The following is a 24,320-nucleotide window of genomic DNA, read 5'->3' on the forward strand; positions in this document are numbered from 1 at the left end:
GAAGGTTTGTACATTTTATTTTTGGTTCACTCCTACAACTGTAAAATATTTGACTGATAGAATACAGCCACAAGGTTGGATGCTGTGTCTGTGCATAAATCACCCATATTCATTCCGTCAGTTTATTTCAATATTAATTTCAAGCTTCAATTAAAACTTACTGTGTGCTCCGCCCATTTCCGATTTAAGACCCGGCCATTCCAAGTTTGGATATACAGATAATGTAGTTGGTGATACAGATAATGGTGTACTCGCTCATCCCTACTTTTATTTTTTTTTCTCAGAATGGAACCACAGCGCTGATGGTAGCCTCCTTCAGTGCCCACTATGATTGTGCCAGGGAGCTGATCATGCAGGGAGCAGACATCAACCTGCAGAGAAAGGTGTGGTAAACAAACTATGTATTCAAATCACAACATTTAATTTAGATCTTTCCATATCCAACTCACATTTTATATCCAAGGTCGTGTGTGTTTCTACAGACAGGCTCCACTGCTCTCTTCTTTGCTTCTCAGCAAGGACACAATGAAATTGTGAAGCTTCTTTTTGAGTTTGGTGCCTCTACTGAATTACAGACTAAGGTATGCTTTGTCTAACTCAGAGTTAACATCAAACACAGTGTTTTTGCAGAAAATGCTACATTAATGACATCCCACTTCAAAAAGCTGCATTTCATTTACAACATGTAAATATGATGATAAAACATAGTGAAATAGTGAACATTAATTTGTGTAACAAACTGAAGTTTGCACTAGTGAACTAGGTGTCATTAAATTGTAGCTTTTTGGGGGCTAGTCTGCATTATCTAAATGAAAGTATAACTTTTCACAATCTATCCAAACTGTCAATATTGCTAGCAATACTGTACATTGCTTGCTGGCACAGCTTGCTGCTAGTACAACTTTGGCCTAGCAACCACTATTGGCCGATTGGCAAAATGTATATGGCAAAAATTATGCATTTCTTTTTGTATGTGTTTTATCTTGTATTTGTCTGTCTTTTGCTATGTTTTGTATTGTGCTATGGACCGTTTTTTGTGTGTCCGGAATAAATAAATAATAATAATAATAATAAATATAGCTGCAGGCAGCAATGGCGGGTTCCTCCTCAGCATTGCAAACCATTACAAAATTGACATGACACAGACATGTATTTCATACATGTACACAACATTTCAAGACAATTGGATCAATGGCTGATTTGAAGTCATTTTTTGAAATTCTTCACAAATTGTCACTGTAGAGAAATATCCATGCTGCCGACATTATGGGTTCTTGAGACTTATTTGTTCCCCATTGGCAATAAGGCATGCGTACCAACTTTTAGACATGTTGGACTGACAGGGTTAAAATGCCACCCTTTTGAAAGTGACAACTTTGAAGCGTGTTGTGTCAGGCCACCTGTGCTCTGGTCAGGCCCATCATGCAGAGATCCATTCTTTAAAAGCTTTGATTACAACAATAACTTTATGAAAGTGAGGATACACTTCACTAAAGGAAGTGTGTAGGTTATGTACTACTACTGCTTGCTCTGCCCACACACTTTCCCCATCCATGCGGTTTCCCTCTATCCCAGCGCAGGTCATGCCAAGGCATAAATGCGGCAGCCGTATGAGTATTAGAAGTAGCCCAAAAAACATACCATACACAGTCACACTGTTTTCAAAACTGAAACTGGTTACAAGACTATGGCTATTAGAACTCTACCTGAATTGAGCTCTCTCTAGAGTCTCAGTCAAACAACTGTCAAGAGTCATGTAGGGAACTGGACCAAGGTATAGCTAATGTCCAGCTGTTAGCAAGTGTACCTTGTGATGGTACAGCAGCTTAACAATACTTTGTCATGGTCAGACTCTCTGATCCCATTAAACTACACAAAATGCACAATCAGGGTGACCAACAGTATTATCTTAAGTAAAAAACAATAACATTACACACATTTAAGTGAACGAACACAACAACTGAAATCCCTTGCACAGCTGTTGTAACCAAACTATTTTCCACAGCTATTTGCGTTTTTGGTGTGCACTGCATGCTGGGTACCCAAGGGCGCTGACGCTACAATATTTATTATCTAGCTGTCTTCCGGCTGTGTAATATGACGAGATGCTAGCGATGCAAACATGAAAGCTTGTCTCGGGGGGTCATGCATGTGATCTCACTACAAGCTTTTGATTACACGTGAGGACTGTTAGCAAAGTATTTCTATTCGTGTTTTGTTAGTGATTGAATGGTAATGTCAGCTAGCTAAAAACAATGTTAGTTAGCTTGGCTAAAATGGTTTTCATAAAAACAGATATCAACAAATCAGATCTATCTAACTTTATTCAGAAGGGGGGGGGGGGGGTGGGAACATATAAACTAGAGGTGAAATGGTAGGCATTGTTCTGCCTTGAAGCTGCGTGCGCATCCTCATTGTTTGTAACCACCAACCCATCTATATGTAAAGATAACATCCAAGGTAGCAATTTCGCCAAATTTGACTGCAGATTTTTTACACCATATGTACTTCGTTATGGTTTTTGAGTCAAACAACTTGCTAAATGATTAAATGTCTGTTAAATGTCAAATCCAACTTTAAATGTATAAAAGAGAGAATTAAACCTAGAGGTTGAAAAGGCTACGTTTGTCTAAACTGACATGCACAAACTCAGAGCACTGAGTTTCAACATCCATGTACACATTTTGTCTCTATTTTTTACTCTACTCTTTAACGCATGACTATGTTTAACTTAATGTCAGCACCTCTCTGTCATCAATTGTCTCTGGAGTGGGGGATGGGGGCTTCTTATCCAACAAATTACATCCCTGAACTTTTAAAACATATCAATGGCCTACTACAATTGTAAACATCCTTTGGCCTTCCCATGCTGGGAAGAAAACTACAGTTTTTCTTTGATTAAACGTTGACCTTGAATAAACGCTGCACCAAAAATGAACATTGTGTAATAAATGGCACCTTCGATTAAACGCCTCCCCCAAAAAATCAGAAAACGGTTATTTAATTGGTTAAATTAAAACACAGTATTTATTACACAAGTAATTTACAAGTGTAGCATACTATTATCCCATGAAACACTGGCAGGCACAAGTGTCTTTCTTGCTACAGATTTATTTGAAGCTTTTTCTCCAAATCCACCGTTAAAACTAAACTCACGCTGTAATGAGAAAATAAAGACCACATTAGCTTAATATGAACATGCAATGACATGCGCAGCATGTAAATAACATTCACCAAAGTCAAATACAGACACAAAACAACATACTTTGTTGGCTGCATGCTGTAGCCTACACAAGGGAATAGAGGTTTCCTTAGATTGCTAACAACCTCTATAACAACCTTAAACTTATCACTTACAGTGAATGTGCATAAAGCTCCAGGACCTGACAACATCCCTGGCTGTGTTCTCAAGGCCTGTGCTCCTGAACTGGCAGAGGTGTTCACTGACATCTTTAACCTCTCCCTGTCGCAGTCTGTCGTCCCCAATAGGTTCAAGGGGGCCACCATCATCCCAGTCTCTAAGAAACCATCAGTGAGCTGTCTCAATGATTACCGCCCTGTTGCCCTGTTGTGATGAAATGCTTTGAGACTTTAGTCAAAGACCACATTACATCCTGCCTGTCACCTGCATTAGACCCACTCCAGTTTGCATATAGGCCGAACAGGTCTACAGATGATGTTGTAGCTTTGGCCTTGAACACTGCTCTCTTTCACTTGGATCAGAACAACATATACGTGCGGATGCTCTTCATCGACTTCAGCTCCGTTTTCAACACCATAGTACCATCCAGGCTCATCATAAAACTACAGGACCGAACATCAGTCCTTCCATGTGCAGCTGGACAGGACACAGGCAGTACGGTTAGGTAACATCACCCCACCAGTCTAACACTCAGCACTGGTGCCCCACAGAGTTGTGTGTTAAGCCCACTGTTGTACTCTCTGTTCACCTATGGTTGTGCAGCCACAAAAAGGTCCAACACTATCATTATGTTTGCTGATGACACCACCATTATCGGCTGCATCAAGAATGGTGATGAGTCTGCCTACAGAGCAGAGTTGACAACAATGACATCCTGGTGTCAGCATAACAGCCTGTTGCTTAATGTAGCAAAAACCAAGGAGTTGATAGTGGACTACTGGCGGCTGCAGGGAGAACATGCACCCATTCACATCGCGGGCACAGCTGTGGAGAGTCAAAAGTTTCAGATTTTTTGGTATCAACATCAGTGAGGATCTGAGCTGGACACCATATTGGTGTGGTTACAAGGACAGCGAAACAGAGGCTCTTTTTTCAGCGGCGACTGTGGAAATTTGGCATGGACTGCACTATACTGACCAATTTTTACCGGTGCACCATTGAGAGCATACTGACTGGTGGCATTACAACATGGTTTGGCAACAGCACTGCCCAGGACAGGAAGACACTACAAAGAGTGGTCAAATCTGCACAGCGTATTACAAGGACTGCATTACCATCCATTCAGGACCTTTACAGCCAGCGGTGCAGGAGAAAGGCCAAGAGGATCATTTCTGACCCTAGTCATCCCTGCCACAGTCTTTTCTCCCTCCTGCCTTCTGGAAGGCGATACAAGAGTATAAGGTCCTGTACCAGCAGATACAGGGATAGTTTTCTCACACATGCCATCAGGATGCTGAACTGTCCTTGAAATATCTTTTTGCACTACAATTTTTCTTATTTTTTCTACCCTTTTTCTCCATTCTTTAGTATTTAATTTTTTTATTCTGCAAGTTGAACGGACATTGAGCACAAAGAATTTCATTACTTATAAATGCTGTTTATGAGTATATGATAATAAACTTGAACTTGAAACTTTTATCAGAGCTTTAAATTGTCTGTGCTTCGCTTGCTGTTGTCGACTCTCTCACTCATGAGCGTCCCAAAAGGCCTTCAAAATAAAGTCACGTAATAATTCTGAATACAATTATATAATTCTAAATTAAGACATTGCTTGAAAAAAAATTATACATTATTATAATGCAATTGCGACAATTGCATTCAGGCCTATAGATAGTTATACATATTGTATACAATATGGCGAGGTAGCTGACTTAACCATTCCTGAATGTGCTTTTCATCAACACCAAGTTTGCGTGCTATAGATCTGTTGCTGGTGGTGAGTGCTTTCTGCACAGGTTTCTGTTTGAAAGCTGTAAGAATGTTACGGCATGCTGCGTCAGATTTGTACACAAAGTAGAGACACGCGCGGCATACATTTTACACTGGGCTTTTGTTTGACTTCCTTGTCTATTCTGTATTTGTCTATGGCTGCACTGCAGCTACAATTCACTGAATCTCTCTTACCAATTAAACGTTGCCCTTGAATGAACGCCACCCTCGAATAAACGCTGCACCACTAACTGCTCTATTAAAAGGGTTCACTATGAAGCAAACCATTCTAACAAAATAATAACAACATTTACAATGATTTCAACAAGAAGTCTCTCTGACTTGACAACTCTCTAAACAAGCAACTTTCCAAAGCAAAAAGCAATCTCTGACCAGTGTGGTAATTTTATGTTGACAACTAAACCGCTGATTGGAAGTGCGCAGCTGATTGCCAATCACGAGATAGGGAGACTGATAGCCAACCGCCAACAAACGCTGACTAGACCATACCTGCATGCAGCGAATAGAAAGAAAGAAGGGAGAAAAGAAAAAACACACAACCACAACTATACAGACTGAATTAGGACATTTTAAACATGGGTCCGTAACAAAGACATTGTTAAAAATGCTCATTCACATTCATTTTTCTCAATTAATCTTATCACTTAAACACACTGGTTTAGCATTTTTTCCCACAAGGAAGTCTAACCTCAACAGTGGATCCTTGGTCCCTGGATCTCTTGCTGGAACATGGCATCTAAAAAACACATAGAAAAACCATCAAAAACTATGAAATGTAACATACCACACTACTGCTTAACAATTTCATAGTCTTACATTATCATAACTTCATACTCAACAGTTCTAGTATACAGACCTTTAAGAAAATATTGAAATGGTTAGGATTCTCAAAACACCAATCTCTGTACTTAAAAAAAATATTTAGACATCCATTATTTACCTTTATTCAATTTACACTGTCTACATTCAAATTTAAGTCTGTAAAATGTAAACAGAGAAACGGACTCGACTATAAATACAAATTAAGACCAATTGAGAACAATTTATCTTGCAAATGGTTTTTACTTTAAATTCATGTTTCACCAAAAGAATCATCACAGTTTAACACAAATAACCAAACCTTACTGTTAAAATACTGCCAAGCCACTGACTCACATTAGAAAATTAAAACAAATAAACATAGCCTAGAAGATGTACCTGTAGGTCAATTACATAATCAAGAGCATGGAGTAGGAATGGATGGATGACAAAATACCCCGCCGAGCCCAATCCATTAAATATTTCCTACCCATAAGTTAATTTCCTGAAATGCAATAATTCACCAACATTTTGACAATTTCATGCTCCAAACTTTGTGGGAACAGTTTGGAGATGGCCCCTTCCTGTTCTAACATGACTGTGCAACAGTGCACAAAGCAAGGCCCATAAACACATGGATGAGCGAGATTGGTGTGGACGAACTTGAGTGGCCTGCACACAGTCCTGACCTCAACCCAATACAACACCTTTGGGATGAATTAGAGCAGGGACTGCGAGCCAAACCTTCTTGTTCCACATCAATGTTGGACCTCACAAATGCACTTCTGGAAGAATGGTAAAACATTTCCATAAACCTCTTAAACCTTGTGGAAAGCCTTCCTAGACGAGTTGAAACTATTACAAAGGGTGGTCCGACATCATATCCTATGGTTTAAGAATGAGATGTCACTCACGTTCATGAGCGTGTAAAGGCAACCGAGCGAATACTTTGGCAATTTAGTGTATAAAATTGATACAAATATAAAATGTTATCAAGAGATAGGAAATCGTGCAGCATGGTACAAAATGCCGATTACAAACGTATTGTAGGTCTATAGGCTTTCAATGGAACTCCTAAACGATCAAACCATGAACCCAAACAAAGCTAGCAAGCAAAACAACCATGGTACCATTGCTACTTGCTTATGCTAGGTAGCTCTAACTGTGCAGCAAACTAGGCTACCTAGCTACAGTTTCAAAAAGAATAACTTACAATGTGAAGACCGTCAGAAAAACTTGGAACGAACAAACAAAATTACATCAACAATGACATGTAGCTAAAGATAGAATAACCCAACCGTAGGTAGGTACAGTACATAAATTTGAAACGCCGTCCACAAAAGCAAAAACTAGCCTTAAGGGTTATAGCTTGCTCGGCATTTATCTGACCTCCTTGTCTATTTGTTTGTGTATGGCCGCACTGCAACTACAATTCACTGAATCTGTCTTACTAATTAAACGTTGCCTTCGAATAAAAGCCGCACCACAAATGATCATTGTGTAATACACGCTGCAGTGTTTAATCGAAAGACACATTTGGAACTCACCGTACTAATTTAAATTACATCAACAATGACATGTAAAAATAGAACAACCCAACCGCATAGTCACGCACAGTATACAAATTTCAAACGCGTCTCACAGAAGCAAGTATAATGTTAAAGATTTTACGACTTGCTAGCCTGTAATACTGTCTGTACAAAGAGATATTCTTAGCTCAGGTAGCCTACAGTAGATAGATTAGCTGCTATCCTGTTTACGACAGTATAAAAGTCTTCAAGTTATCATACGAATACAAACGCTAAAATACATGTTTTGTACTGCCATTGTAGGATCTTATTACTCACTGTCAAATGTAACAATGAAAATCTCTGAGGGCTGCAGGAGTTCTCCAACGATAAAATAAAATGGTCGTCTTCTTGTGCGTGTACCAAGCTCGCGCGTGTGTCAAGGGGCTCTGGCCCCTTGTGTGTGAGAATGTGGAGCACGCGCGCACAGGAGCAAAGGGAGAGAGGATTTGGGGAAACAGCCCTAGAAATTAGCCAAGCATGCATGTTTCAAATATTCACTAAAAATCGAGTTTTCATGTTACAGTCAACTTTTTCTCAGATTTGTGTACTCAACATTCTCAAGAGTCTTCATATGAACTAGTGATTGAATCAGAGTATAGTTTTTTGGCCGGCGGATGTGTAAAGCATTATTTTAGCATTAGCAATAAATTCAATTTGCTTTATATCAATCATTTTTAGAGGTATGAAGTTGCCTTTGCACATGGTAACATGTTGTAGTGTCTTCCACGTGACATACCAAGTTTGGTGTTGATATCTCAAAGATTTGCTGAGATTTGACCAAACGTCCTGTTTGGTTGCTTTGTTGCAGATTTTGATTGGCTCTACCGGACAAACGGTTTTGAAAATCAGAAATCCCTACGATAACTTTTGTGAGGCTCAGTCTGGATATCATCTATGGAAATTTTGAAGAAAATTAGACCATAAATGTAGGAGGAGTAGGGAAAAAACGTGTTTCCTTAATCTTTATTGTACAGAAAAATCCAATATGGCGGCCGTTATAGCTTCTTGAGGCTTTTTTATTCCTCATGAGAAATAAGGCATATGTAATGAATTTCAGAATTTTGGGACTTATGGCCTGCAAATGGCATCAATTTGAAAATTGACATATTGGGGCGTGGCCTGTAGCGCCACCTATTGTCTCACATGGCCCATGTTTGGTATGGTAGTTACTAATGGTCTGCAGTTTCAACATGCCAAATTTCACAACTTTTTACGGTACTGGTCTAGGGGCTGCCATTGACTCCCATGGGTAAAAAATAATAATACCACCAATAACAATAGGGTTCTCCTACCGGAGGAACCCTAAATATAGCTGCAAGCAGTAATGAGGTGGCCAAGCAGTCAAATGACCCAGAAAACATTTTAGACATCCTCAGAAGAGGATTATGAGTACATGCAACAAGTTTGTTGTGAATCCATCAAAGATTTGCTGAGATACGACCCAACTTCCTGTTTGCCGGCTTAACTGCACATTTTGATTGGCTGTACTGGGCAAACGGTTTAGACAATCAAAAAACCATGTGATATGTTTTGTGAGGCTTGGTCTGAAGATAATCTGTGCCAAATTTGGTGAAGATTGGACACACTTTGTAGGAGGAGTAGAGAAAAAACTTTTTTTCAGTAATTAAAAATGGCGGCCGCATCAATTCGGCTGTTATCAAGTTATCATGTGTCACACACGGGATGTCTCAAGATGTCATGAGACAAAGGAATCACTTAATAAAAGCAAACAAATCAACAGTTATTGGCCAAAACACATTTTTGCTTCCCGCGGCCACTCTCAGTAGTCACATGACAACAAATTGTTTGGACATCCTCAGAAGAGGGTTCTGAGTCATCATACCAAGTTTGGTGTTGATTTCTCAAGGATTTGCTGAGATATGACCCAACTTCCTGTTTGGTGTCTTTGCTGCCGAATTTGATTGGCTGTACCGGACAAACGGTTTTGAAAATCAAAAATCCTGTCAAAATTTTTAGCGAGGGTTGCTGTGACGATGATGTGTGCCAATTCTGGAGAAGATTTGACAAAAATTGGAGGAGAAGCGAAAAAACGTTTTTTCTTAAAATTCTAAATGGCAGAAAATCTATATAACCGGAAATAGGAAATAACACATAGGGTGTGTTGAACTCGTCTTGATCCAGGGAATCCAACGGTACCTCATTTTTGAAAATCGGTCATACGGTTCAAAAGTTACGTGTGTAAACATAAGTCCAACTTTGACCCGTTGGTGGCGCTAGAGTGCTCGAATGGGAGACACAAACCTTGGTGAAAATAAAGAGGGGACTGTCCTTAAAAAGTGTGCCAAATTTCACAACTTTTTACCATACGGTTCTAGGGGCTGCCATAGACTCCAATGGGAGAGAAAGATTAACTAGAGAGGGTACAATTTCTGTCCGTCCCCTTAAGTTTTTCCATTCTAGTGATATTTTCAAGCATTTAGCCTACTCATATTGCATAATTCATTAAGAACCCCCTTTGAAACAAGCGAACCCCCTTTGAAACAAGCTACTGTAACAACGTTGTCACTGGCAGTATTTCAGATGGAATCACGATTCAAACAGTACCGTCTGCTAACTGAAAATATGCCCCCCAAAACGTAAATAAGTTTGACTTTAATTTAGGGGAAAATGGCTAATTCAAAAGAAGTTTTCTAGAGGCAAGCTAGCTGCTGTTGCTAGCCACACTTCACTGATTCAGTCAGGTGGCTGAGCGGTTAGAGAATCGGGCTAGTAATCAGAAGGTCACTGGTTCGATTCCCGTCCGTGCCAAATTACGTTGTGTCCTTGGGCAAGGCACTTCACCCTACTTTCCTCGGGGGGAATGTCCCTGTACTTACTGTAAGTCGCTCTGGATAAGAGCGTCTGCTAAATGACTAAATGTAAAGCGCCGGAAATTAGAATGTTTCTTTTAACATAAAGTTGTCTGAGGCTAACGACCCCAGGGGCCCTGCCACCGCAGAGCTTTTCAACCACCTCGGCGAGCAATGAAACATAAAATCGAATACATTCCATGCAATCGCTACCAAGACGAACCTTTTGACACCGACATTGTCTATGTAGTCCAAATATTGAGGGATCCTTAGGGGTGGGAAAATAAATAATAAATAATAATATATATGAGAGAGAACAAAGGTTATGCCCTTGCCGAAGTCAAAGCACACCAAATTATTATTATTTACTAATAATTACCAAAAATCGCATTCTGTCTCTCTGTTTTAAGCTAATCAAATGGCCGTCAAGAACTTCCCGGAACTATTTGAGGTTACGTAAACCACGTGACGATCAAGCATTTTGGACTGCCATTGACGCAACTCTCTATTTAGAAGTCCCCCACTCCAGTCCAGATACATTGACTATAAATAGACCATAAACATGGACTCCCTATCTCTGTCATACATTAAAACAGGGCTTGAAATTAACTATTTTACTTGGTGGCACTTGTGTTCCCAACTTTAAAAAGCAAAAATGTAGGAGCACCCACAAAATATTAAGGAGCACCACAACAAAAAAATTATGTTTATAGATTTATTTTGCGTGCTAGTTCCCTGTCACGTGACTACGGAGCACAGTGACAATAAGTAACTGGCGGCTAACACTAACCAATCTAAAATCTGCAGAACGTAAAGAAAGTAAATTTCAAATGATGTTGAATTCAAGGCTCTCAAATCTCACGCATTCGCAGAGAGACTCACGCATTTCAACCATTTTGCATGCTTTCACGCAACACCTTGGATTTCTTATGCTGAGAAGTAAGGGATAACTTGTCCCGCTATCTTAGCGATTAGCGCTTTGTAAAGAAATTAAAACAGGTCGCACCTGTATCGGGGTTTGCTCGTTTATTTATAATTAAGTATGTAGTTCTTAGGGGCACCACCTCTTATTTGTTAAAGGGACAGAGGAAACCTTATTGAATAATATGAATAATAGCCTTCGTAATAATCAGTCTAATCTTAAGTAGTGAATTCTATGAAAGTAAAGCAGATCAGATAACGTGAGTGATACGCGAATATTATACACAATGATTTATTTAGGAAAATGTAATTATAATGAACAAATACCAGATAAGTTATGGGTTAGTCAGAGTAGTACAGTGGCTGGATGCAAATGAGGGTGAGCAACACAATGGCTGTGTAGAGCGCGTGTGAAGGGGGGAGGGAGAGAGAGAGTGGGAGAGGGGTAGAGAGGGACAGGTAGGCCTTTCTGGTAACAATGGACGAGCAAGGGCAACTGACTTAACGAGGGTTAAGTTAATTCATTTGTAAAATACAAATCAAACATCAACAATTTAATCACAACATGCCAATATGTCACAAGTAAGAAATATTGCAAATCGCAGTTACTTTTGTTGGTTTGAAGAAGGAGTCAAAGGTTTGTTATGTCCAATGAATAGAAAGCGGAATCTCTCGTCAAAGTTCCGGGCGCTCAGTGAATGTGCCAATTGAGAGGAATAGGTTAGAGAGTGACGCGTTCACCTCAGTTTAATCCTACGAACAAGCGGGGGTGATTGTACGTTTGGGGGTTTTATACTCCAAAGAACAAGGGGGGGGGGGGGTCCCCGTGAAGGTGACCTCTTTCATTGGTCAGTTTCCCCCCACCTGGGCGTCGTCCTGAGATCTGCCTAGGTGTGAAGTGGCTGTGGCTTTTGAGTTCCGTTATTTCAACTGTCCATGGAATGCTTAAACTTCAGAATATAACAATACAACATTCATAAATGGTTTTGTTAGTATGGTACAATCATTTTGATATCAAGATTGGCTGACTTAACTATACTTGAAGGGAAGTTATAATCAAGCCTCAATTAAACAACGTTCTAAGTAAATGAGAAAAACACACATTATAACACATCAACTACTGTCAATGAAATAGTGTCCATGAGCCATGTAGTCCTTGAGAATATGTTTGTAAATCCACATAAGAAAGTTCTTCCTTATAAATCCTTTGTCTGATACTGTGGGCCGTGTGGCCTCTGTTTCTGACCCCATGCTGGGTCAGAAGCTTTGAAGCTGCTCCTCTGGGAGAAGGACAAAGGGGGAAGACCCTCTCCTTGTCGGGGGTAGGAGAAGGTGTGATGGTACCGTGCTTTGTCTGTGGACTGTGCTACACACCATAATTGTTTTTTGCACTTGCACAAATGCTCCGAAATATATTTTGAGGTCGCACAGACACAATTTTGGGAGCATATGTGACCAAAATTGTCACAATTTCAAGCCCTGTAATAGTAACACCATTAGCTACATTCCAGAGTAAGGAACATGTTTGGGATAACTCATCAGATCTGAACAATGTGTTCATTGGGTTTTCCTAGTACAACATCACAACACACGAGCCAACGACTATAGCATGACGATGAACGGAGTAATGAAGGAACCGCACACACTTGGGAGACAAGCAGGAACAACAGAACAGAGGGAACAAGCAACACAACCGATTCAAAATGACAAGGAATGTAAAATAATAAGAATTATTCCCATTCCCATAAAAAGTACTGGGTTGATAAATGTGAGGTCTCGGCCTCCATTGAGTGTCCGAGGGGATTGATTGAAGAAGATCTAGTTGAAAGATCATTATACAAAGTTGAATGCAGAGGGCCTGGACAGTCAGACTGAGTCTGCTTGATTTTGGAGCTTACAATGAGCATTAAAACAGTCCTGATAATGATTGGAATCGTCAATCCATTCTTTTGTAATGGAATTCAGGTTAGTGGTGTTTTATTGGTGATGTTATCTGAATGTAGACAAATTCAGTTTTGTCCAACATAGATGGCTTTTTCTAGCCTGGTCCTAACCAGACTCTAGTACATTTCATTTGTACAGAGAGTCTGGCCTCGCTCCATTGACAAGCGTTGACTTCCTTGTAGGAGGGTACTCTGTTGAAGTTTAAAACTATTGGATCTGCCCAGAGCCACTCTGATCTGCCATAACCAATCGCTAGCGTTCGCCTTAGCCAATTCCTTCACCACTACTGTAACAGAGCTAGCTGCCGTAGCTGGAAAATCAAACTGTTCCCGAACCCCATGGGGAGGAGGGCCACAACATCATGGCCACCAACAAAACTCAGCAAAACTTGTTCTTGCTCTGGCTTTAGCTTATGGATATTCGGCAGCGTTGCCACAACGGACCGAATGGCTTCGCTCGCATCTTTCTCCGCCGCCATTACGGAACTACAACACAAACTAGCACACAACATCAACGTCATCGTTCTCAGCCACTCCCTCTGTTCGCTGCTTGGCCGGTAGAAAATTAACCGGAGACATCTGACTTGCGTACCTCATGGCCAGACCTAGTACAAAAGCAAAATCAAAATTGCGACACAGGTTCCATTCAAGATCACGTCACAAAACGTTTTGAAACACTTTGTCACGTGACCAGAAGTGTTTTTAAAACCCGTCTCGAAACGTTGTTCCAATGCAGTGAGTGTTGAATGTGTTGGACAGTATCGACACGGTAGTACCGAGCAGTCCATCACTACTGTTCTTGTATTCATTGCAAATCAGCATTAATAAAAAGCAGATGAGCTAGAGTCTAGCTAACATTAACTAGACGGGCATGGCTGATGTTTGTCTAGCGTAGAAGATCCCTGTGCAGTTCGACCCTTGACACATTTGCGCGAACCATTTCACCAAGGATGGTTTTGAAAACCTGGGACAATGTAAAGCAGGATTTGCTATGAAGCTGTAAAAGAGGTGCGTTCCGACCTTACGTTCATCACAACCGCAAGCTGTAGTATGATTTTGTCGGTAACAGTTATTAGCAATGCTAACGTATCCTGTATCTAGCACCTGCCTTTCTCCAGTTCTTTGAAATAGATCATCTAGACAGGCGTTAGCAATAGGCTAGACTGCTATTCGTTTTCTGGCAATTTTTTCGGAAGCTTCCCTTCTAATGCCGACTACAGCTAGTCTAGCTCTAGTCATTTGCTAAGTAAGAGCTATGTTGATGTGTTTATAAACGTATTTGGCATTCTACCTATGCTAGATACAGGAGACGTTAGCATTGCTAATAGGCTAGTGTCACTGTGTCCAATCCCGACCGGTTTTTAGCTAACATTCTGAGAAAATGCCACTTCAAATATTGATAAAAATAATCGTATCACGTTTTCAGCTGATTTACTGATTTCACGTTAAGCTTTAACTTCTTACCTTTCGAGCTAAATATTGTTTAAAAATTTAGAGTTAGCTTAGCCTTTACTAGAGCCGGTCAAAAGACGCTGGCGCCGGTAAATTAGCCTTGCGCTACCCTTGTCCAAACCCGACCGCACTTCTAAACACTGGCCGCTGCTGTTTTTCTGGGGATATTAACTTGATCCAGGGTCACCAAACTGACCATCAATGCTGTCAACATATCTGGGGACATAGTTATGTCCTCCACAATAAGATATCACGCTTCAACATCTCCAAACTATGCGATAAAATCTCAATTTGACTGTATACCACCACCTGCTGGATGTTTTGTTGAACTCTTCTCAAAGTTTGCTAGCCCCCATCCCTTCCTTCCCTCGACTACAGATCACGTCACACATGATCGTGTATTTTCATTGGCAAGACAAAGTAGTGTTAAGCTAGCATTGAAATACACTCATATGCTAACCCATAGTAGCAGTACGATGACAACAAAGACACACTTGTCAGAGTAAAGATCGTCGCCCGAGTGTCGCCGAGTGGTCTTTCGGCCAAAGTAACTTTCCTATATTATTTAGACATGTAAACGTCCATATATGTTCATGAAATTTTACACGTAGATTGTTTGGTATGCCTAAAATAATACTACTTACACTTTGCTGCCGATAGCAAAAGAAAATGCTGGCAAAAAGACCGGAAACTGAGTGTCCAAACCCCGTTCGGGTTTGGACAATAGTAGTTTACAGCGTTCGGGATTGGACACAGTGACGTTAACTGTTAGTTACTTACAGCTTGCGTTTGTGATGAGCATACGTTTGGAACAGCACCTCTTTTCAGCAACAGCGGCTTAGCAAATCCTTCTTTAACCCTTGTGTTCTCTTCGGGTCATTCTGACCCATCAGTCATTGTTACCCACCGTCGTATTGTGACAACTTTACCGCATACAAAAACAAAGTGAAGCATTTTCTTTTAACCGTCAGGCTGTCTCAGACCCTCCACATTGCGAAGGTTAAAAGAAAATGATTTTTATTTGTTTTTGTATTGGGTAAAATTGGGTAAACACAACGATGGTTTGTTATGAACCTTTGGGTCATGTGACCCGAAGGCAGCACAAGGGTTAAATTGTCCAAGGTTTTTATTCAAAACTGTCTTTGGTGAAATGGTTCGAGCAAATGAATAAATGAGTGTCGAACTTCACAGGGATCCTCTCATAGAAAAACATTAGCCATGCCCGTCGAGTGTCTGGTTCCTTGGGAAGATTCTGAAAAGTGTCAGCATTCCCAGTAGCCTGGAACACTGCATTTAAGATGGTCCTAGTGATGGACCGCTCGGTACTACCGTGTCGATACTGTCCCGACACATTCAACACTCACTGCATCGGACCAACGTTTCGAGATGGGTTTTAAAAACACTTCTGGTCACGTGACAAAGTGTTTCGAAACGTTTTGTGACGTGTTCTTGAACGGAACCTGTGTCGCACTTGCCAACAGACTGACGTGTCGGGGTATAAAATGAGGCTGCAAAACCAAAACTTTTGAATGCGTGAGACCTTGGTTGAGAGAATTGTGAGAGAGATTGAGAAAGTTAGAGACAGTTAGAGACCGTTAAAGAACATTAGAGAAGGTCAGTTGCTTGTGTGCAATTAGCAAAATCCTGTTTGATCATTTGTTTGCCACTTCAAGATGTATATGAATTAGGGCTGCAACAACGAATCGATTAAAATTGATTATTAAAAGCGTTGGCAACGAATTTCATTATCGATTCGTTGTGTCGCGCGATTATTAAGCCACTCAATATGTCGCAGAGATGTTTGAGTATTAAAAAAAAAGTAGTGGTGGGCATAGATAATTTTTTTTAATCTAGATTAATCGAGATTAAAATGGCTCATTTGAATTCCGCCGAAGGCATTCAGAATATGTGTGCTACCCAAATAATGACTAAAAGTAAGTCTTTGAGAACGGATTTCTCAAGCCAGGTGGCGCATTAGACCAAAATGCATCACAAACTGCTTGAGATAGCTGTTCTACTATGATAATTGGTGATGAAAATAAATTATGTTCAATAAGATGTGCTTGTGTTTATTAACTGTTTATTAGATTAGTTAGCTTGGCTGATAGAGCTGTGCTGACGGGCTTGCCTCGGTTGCACTCAAACATCGTAGTTTGACGACGACTCTTCCACTGCGCTACATCAGTGCTTGGCCCGGCATCTTCCGCATTAGCTAAGGGATGCTTTGCGTTTAGGTGGTATTTGAGACTGGAAGAACTCCTACAGTAAACTAATTCCGCATAGCACAAGGTGCAAACAACCTTAGTCTTGTCGAGGTTTCCATTGGGAAGCTTCTTAAAAATACAGTTTCCCTGAAGCAAACCAGGCGGCTTCATAGCTGCATCCATGTTAGCACGTCACGTTTGATGTGATAATTTCATACACAAGGCATACACACAGGTTCGAAGACTCGTTCTCGCCCCCTACAGTGCAATTCGGCTAGGTATACATCCGCGCTAAAATATCAAGGTGAAAGTCATCATAGCTTGCGTAGTATAGACCCAGCTCCCAACCCAACTTTGAGAATAGATTAACGGCGATATTTTTTTTATCACCGATAAGAGTCGCAGCGCATTAACACGCGTTAACGCCGATAACGGTCCACCACTAAAAAAAGTTAAGTGGAGCGCGGAGCGGAGGTAGAGGAAAGGCCATCGGAGAGACGTTGTTGAGTAACGTTGTTCTGAAACACATGGCGGAGGCAGAGAAATCATGTGTAATTAGTTTTGCGATTACTCAAACGCGTCTACATGATTCTTTTTTATTAATCGCTATTAAGAATGGTAGTCAGGTAGATTTCCAGACTTATGCTGGAAATCACCTTCTGTCACTCTTTAAACACATTAATAATAATATAGCAATACACTTGACCTGGTCTTTACCAATGAAGGAGGTATGATAGAGGACATTCAAACAAGACCCCTGATTGGAAAAAGCGACCATATTGTATTGTCATTTGCCTACAATTGTTATGTAGAGAGGTCACATGCGAAATCAGAGTATTACCAGTACAGCAAGGGAAACTACCAAATGATGGCAGAAGAACTAGACCTCAACTGGGAGGAACTTTTACAGAACAAAGACATAGAAGAAAGCTGGACATTGTTTGCCAACACTGTAAGAGCAGCTGTCAAAAAACACATACCCAGAGTAAAAGCCAAGAAGAAGGAAAAGTTGCCATGGAAAAACAGAGAAACTACAAACAAGCTGAATAAGAAACAAAAGGCCTGGAAGAGGTACTTGGAGACCAAATCAGAAGAAGACTACAAAAAGTATACCAGAGTGAGAAACCAGGCAAGATAGGCAGCAAGAAAATCAGTCAAGAACTATGAGAAACAAATGGCATGGAATATAAAGGAGAATCCAAAACTATTCTGGAAGTATGTGAACAAGAGATCAAAAACAATAGAGAGTATACCCGAGCTGAAAGACGGAACAGGTGTAGCGACCACCGACACAGATAAAGCAGAGACCCTGAACAATTTCTTTGTTAGTACCTTTACGAAAGAAAGAGTTGACACTATACCAGAGGCAAGAAAACAAGACTACAACGAGGAGCTGTCAAAAATCAACTTAAATGTCAACAATATTTACACAAGACTCACGAAAATAAACCAGAATAAATCAATGGGTCCAGATGCTATACACCCCAGAATTCTGAAAGAGTTGGCCGAGACCCTGGCAACACCCTTACATATTATCTTCACCAAGTCACTGGAAAAAGGCAAACTACCAAGCGACTGGAAGGTGGGACACATCACATCCATCTTTAAGAAAGGAAGTAAAAAGGAACCAGGCAACTACAGACCTATAAGTTTGACATCTGTAACAGGGAAGATTCTAGAAGGTATAGTCAGAGATGAGATTGTGAATCAATCTCCACTGGTACGTGGAAGCTGACAGATCTCATTGAAAATGTACAAAGACGTGCAACAAAGAGAATACCGGGATTAAGGGATCTATCATACAAGGACAGACTTAGAACCTTGAAGCTACCTACACTACTATACAGGAGACTGCGGGGAGATCTTATCAACACCTTCAAATATGTGCATGGGTTATATGACACTGTTCCGTGTATACCTGAGATAAAGAGATAAGGGAAAACGAGGGGACATAGTCTACGTCTAACAAGGACAAGAACAAATAGCAACAAGAGACAGGCCTTCTTTGGCAACAGAGTGATACCCTGGTGGAACACATTACCTGAAGAGGTGGTCACAGCGCCCACAGTCAACAGTTTCAAGGCAAGATTCGACAAATACATGGAAGATCACCCAGTCCTGTACAACTACAGATCATTGGACAATCCACACAGACCCAACATGACAGTCTGTTACTGAGGAGTCGAAAAGGAGTTCAAGAGGAGCAATTTCAACTGGAGTGACACTCCTGCCTAACTGAAGAACTCTACTCTACTCTACTCTAATAAAAAACACAGCACTCCTGTAGCCAGCAAGGCTAAACAAACAGAGTGTGTGTGAGGACGTTTCTATACCTGTAGCTGTGCAGAAACTCAGCAGAAAGAGCTGCAACTGCAGCGAGTGAACAGTACTGCAACGGCAGTAAGAAGCTCAGGTTGCCACAATAAGAACAGGGAACATGTGCACTCAGTGGTCAAACCTCTAGTTTGTGAGGATCCTCGTTTTTCCTCTGAGATGGCTAGCATCTAGCCCTCATAAAAACCTGCCCGTCTACTACATTTGATACTGACACGCAAACACACGCACATCAACACAGACATTTCCAGAGAAAAATGTTAACTGATGATGTTAGCATTCGGCTAACATTATTGTCGCTACACACAAGACGTTCACTTGGTCTACCATACAGAACAAATTGATACCATAATGCTTCATTAAAAGCAGACTATAATGCTTTAGTAAGGTAGTCTATATCCTCTATACTCTACATGCATTATGTCTAAGTGGACACGCTAATGATATGTCATTTTAGTTAACAGGGCTGCGTTTTCCCGAAAGCGTCGTAAGCCTAAGTTGATGGTAGAACCCGTGTTGTCATATAAATCTACAAATCAAGATGCATGTTTGTCCAGATACATTTTTCAGCAAAATAGCTAGAGCTAACTGAAGCTTAGTTTAATCATGATAGTTTGTTTGCTAAGCTGTAGTGCTAACGTTACCCACCTAAGGCGATCCTGTTTGCTTCGACAACAGAAGTGTAAACAATTAACGTAATCATTTCAAATGATATCTAGTCAATCTGTTGAAAACAGTGTTGTGTAGACACAATAGATTTATTTGTTTGTTTTTATTTCAAGTCTCCACCTTCGTTGTTTCCGTGAGTGCTGTTGGCCGTGTTGCGTCTTTGCTCTGCAGCTTCACTCGTTGTAAACCAACCAATCAGCGCGCAGCTCATCTATATATTCATGAGCATACCATAAAAGGAGAAAAACTAGCGTTTTTTCCCGGGAAAATTTCACTGGATGTATCAGGGGGCATAGAACAGCACCCGGGCCATTTTCAGCCCAACCAATGGTACATACCCTATTCGGAGACCTTAAGGAACAGTGTGAAATACCCCAAAAACCCAGTCAATCTCTCCTTTAAGTTAGGTGTTCTCTAAGCTGGTAGCTCTGAGCACTGGTCGAAATCCCCGTCCCCTTCCAGATGCCTTTCTTCATTTAGCCGTTTTTTTCTTCCCCTCTCTCCACCCCCCGCCCTTGCCGCTGCCCACTACACACACACCCACAATCTTGTAAGGTATGACATCTACATCTAATTACATTCAAAGTTGGCCCATTCACTTTGTTTCTCTAAATACTAAGGGTATGAATACCTGGGTAAAAATACAGAAAATAACATCCTATCTACAACAATTAAATTCAGACATAGCCTTTCTGCAGGAAACCCAATCTTAAGAATGATCATGTCAACTATCTAAAAAAAGGCTGGGTTGGTCTCAAGTATACCACTCCCCGTTCAATTCTAAGGCCAGAGGGACAGCAATCCTCGTACATAAGGACATCCCCTTTCAAGCTGAGGAAGTGATTGCTGATAAAAATTGGAGATTTGTTATTGTAGCAGGTCAACTATTCACCAGTCTTGTCATTTTGATCAACGTTTACGCTTAAAACTATGATGATTACAACTTTTTTAACAAACTGTTCTCCGCCATTCCTGTGATAAATATTATAGGTTGATAATAGGAGCCGATTTTAACTGTGTACTCAGCACCGTGTTAGACAGATCATCAAACAAGGTCCAACCCCTCACCCAATTCTGCAAAAGTTGTCAATGATTTCATTGCGCACAATGGTGTTTCGGACATTTGCAGATTCAAATTTAATAATCAAAAAGTATTCTCCTTCTTCTCCAATGTCCATCACACATACACACGCATCGACTATTTTCCCTTAAACAATAGACTGCTAGGACATGTTAGCTTTTGCACATACCATAGTATTACAATCTCAGATCATGGTGCTGTGTCATTTCACATAGCTGTACCCAACTGTCTTAGGCCCTCTCGCAATTGGAGGCTTAACCCCCTCCTCATAGCTGACGAACAATTTGTAAACCACGTTTCTTCTCAAATTAACTTTTTCACTGAAACCAACACTTCCCCGGAAGTTTCCCACTCAACTTTGAGAGATCCTCAAGGCTGTGCTCCGGTATTATCTTTTGGGTAACACGTGTGGAACTTAACTTTGAGCAAGGACTGAAAGGATAGTGTAAAGTTATCTTCTGTGCATGGTTTGAACAAAACAAGAAAGTTTAATGTTCTGATATCAATGTGACGTGATTGGCAGTACCATAAGTGATTTGAGTGAAAGGTGCATTTACAAATTTGGTAGTGAAGTACCTTTTAAAGGGATTGATATGTATTAGTGTGTTTGCTGCAAGCAAAAACACTATTGTTATTCTGCATACTTATTATTATTATTATTATTGGGTGTGCTTTGCCTTCGGCAAGGGCACAACCGTTGTTCTCTCACATATATATTATTATTATTATTTCTTTTTGCCCCCCTAAAACTCAGTCAATATTTGGCCTACATACACAACCTAGGTGTCAAAAGTTTCGTCTTGGTAGCCATTGAGTTGCTTCTATTGGGATTTACGTTCCGTTGCATGGTTTAAGTGGAAATTACGTTTTTGTGGCGAAAAGTGAAGCTAACGGTGGCTAACTTGCTAGCCACAGTCAATGACGCTACTTACGTCACTAACGTCACGAAAACTCGCGTGACTACCTCTAGCAGAACATTAGTTTAGCAGCTTGTTAACTTCTGGGAGATAGCTAAGCTAACTGCTTTACTACAAGGCAGCTGCAGAAACGCCACAAGCAAAGAGGCCAGGGTGATAACTATTTACTAATTTTACTTTGTGATATGACACACAATTGTGACGTGTAATGTACAATATAAGCTGATTTTATTAAGGAAGTACATCTACTTTCGGAAACAGTAGTCTACTATTTCACTGAAGTATTAGCATCATGACATTAGCCTCTGTTGCCCGGGCAACACATACTACAGTGGTCTATGATGCATCTGTTTTCAATCGTTAAAATAAACATTCCTCACAAATACATTTTCGTTGTAGGATTTATTATGACATTACATTACAAGTAAACGATTTGTGGGTGAAATTATCATTACCTGTGGTTTCAAACCAGTGTTGCTCACTGCAACGCTGTAGCCTACGCGAGACACTACAAAAACATCTACACAGCTGTAGGAAGTCAAACGGCGACAGAACATGTTCGGCACTCCCCTTACTTAAATCAAAAGTCTATCTAACTGCTAACCTTAACTTCATTGCCACAGCCTAAACTTTGTCAATCTGTTCATGAAAATAATTAATTTCAGCCTAAACCGTACAACGGAACGTTAAATCCAATTCAACCAACGCAATCGCTACCAAGACGAACACAGCCGTAGTCTAGTAATGTACCGTAGTAGTACAATTTACCGGGGCAGCTTCTCCACACAGGGCTATATCGCACTTGGCGTTGTTACTGACAATGATCGCTACCAGTGAGCTTTTTATGAAAGCGATTTTCCACTAAATAAATGTCAAGCTTATTTACGTTTTTGGGGGCATATTTTCAGTTAGCAGATGGTACTGTTTGAATCGCGATTCCATCTTCTACTGCCGGTAACGTCGTAGAATAATCTTCAAAGGGGGTTCTTTATTCATGAATGAATGCAATATGAGTAGGCTAAATTCCTTAAAATATCACGAGAAGGGAAAAACTTAAAAGGACGTTTAAGTCATAGAGATTAGGTCAATTTTTACACCGGTCTGCCAAATTTATTCGTTTTGATTCAACGATGAGGCTGCCTCTTGCAGGTGAAATAAGACATCTATTTCATTCTACACTTCACTCTTTTTTTCAGTTGTAAATGAGCAGCAAAAAAAATGCTTTTAAATCTATGTAATCTTTATAAATAATAAGTATGCATTTTTTTATATAAAGTATACAGAAATATCAGTTGTAAAAATGTCATTCAAAAACGGACCCCTGTGCAACCGACGCAAGCAAGCACACCCTACAATTTCCCCAGAAATTGTACCCTCTCTAGTTATTATTATTATTTATTTATTTTCCTCCCACTTTTTCCCGTCGCCTACTCCTTTCACACCGTTTAAGCTAGAAACACCGTTCAAACTTCATTTGATAAAGTCTGAACTGCTCTAGTGTGCTATTACTTTTCTCATTGATAACTTTTAAAGTTTTTAAGGTATTAAAGTTTAAAGTGCTAAAAAAAAATGAATGGGTTTCAATGGTTCAGAATGTTCAAGTCAAATTCAATTGTGACGTCATGCACTGACAGAACTGTTTCTCACCGCGTCAATTTTTGACACTGTTTAACACATATGCATTGTTTTTCAAATAATAGACCTGAACTGTTTATACAATTTTGAAGACAATAAGTAGGGCTTTCTAATGATATAAATATTTTTATGATTATGTTGACAAATCATCCTTTATCAAGACGATTTCACGGAGCCATTCTGACAAAAATCTTCTCCGTCTGCATTACTTTTTTAGAAAACCTTATTTTTAACCACTTTCAATACAAGATAGAGGATAAATTAGAGCGTATGAAATGTGCGTACCTTTGTCGTGAATTCAGAACAGCAGACAGATTTAAGATACACTATTTTGTTTAAATGTTATGACCACTGAAGTGATGAGTGCGATAACGCTATTCTAATCTAGCGCGATGGCTCTCCATAACTAAAAACGGTTCTACTTTTTTCCACAATCGACCAAATTGGCCAAACAAGGTATGTACATTGAACTTAAAGTGTACATAATCTAGCTAGATTATTTTTCTTTAAGAAAGTTTCACAGAAATCTGCAAAAATCGAGGCTCAACACTGTCATAGCCGACTGTCACGAACAAAAGCTTCGTAACTGAAAAGTTTTTACTTTTAGTTGACGATATTGAACACAGACGTTAAGAAACTTGTCTTTATCTAAATATATTCTATTCTATTTGCAGTAAATCTAACACAGTAGGAATTCTCCCACGACATCCGCTCGCTCCGCTTTGACAAATATGTTTTCTCAGTCCACCATACATTAGACAAGCTAATTTTCGAGCACTTTCAATACAAGATACAGGCCATGTTATGATATATTCAATGATATATTCAATTTG

The 24,320-nt window shown here is 40.1% G+C and overlaps 1 protein-coding gene across 8 annotated transcripts in view; it reads left to right on the plus strand.

The window, feature by feature from the left end:
- Positions 1-24,320, plus strand: part of ankrd29 (ankyrin repeat domain 29) — an 87,654-nt gene that overhangs the window by 13,832 nt on the left and 49,502 nt on the right. For 5 of the 8 annotated variants that reach the window (XM_062452690.1, XM_062452686.1, XM_062452685.1 and 2 more), the window contains 2 exons: positions 285-383; positions 483-581. The exons of 1 other annotated variant lie outside the window; for it this stretch is intronic. In XM_062452690.1, coding sequence (XP_062308674.1) covers positions 285-383; positions 483-581 — 198 coding nt within the window. The remainder of the gene's footprint in view (positions 1-284; positions 384-482; positions 582-24,320) is intronic. 2 more of the 8 variants (XM_062452689.1, XM_062452691.1) reach the window with 1 other exon arrangement.

Source organism: Osmerus eperlanus, chromosome 26, assembly GCF_963692335.1.
Source record: "Osmerus eperlanus chromosome 26, fOsmEpe2.1, whole genome shotgun sequence".
NCBI lineage: Eukaryota > Metazoa > Chordata > Actinopteri > Osmeriformes > Osmeridae > Osmerus > Osmerus eperlanus.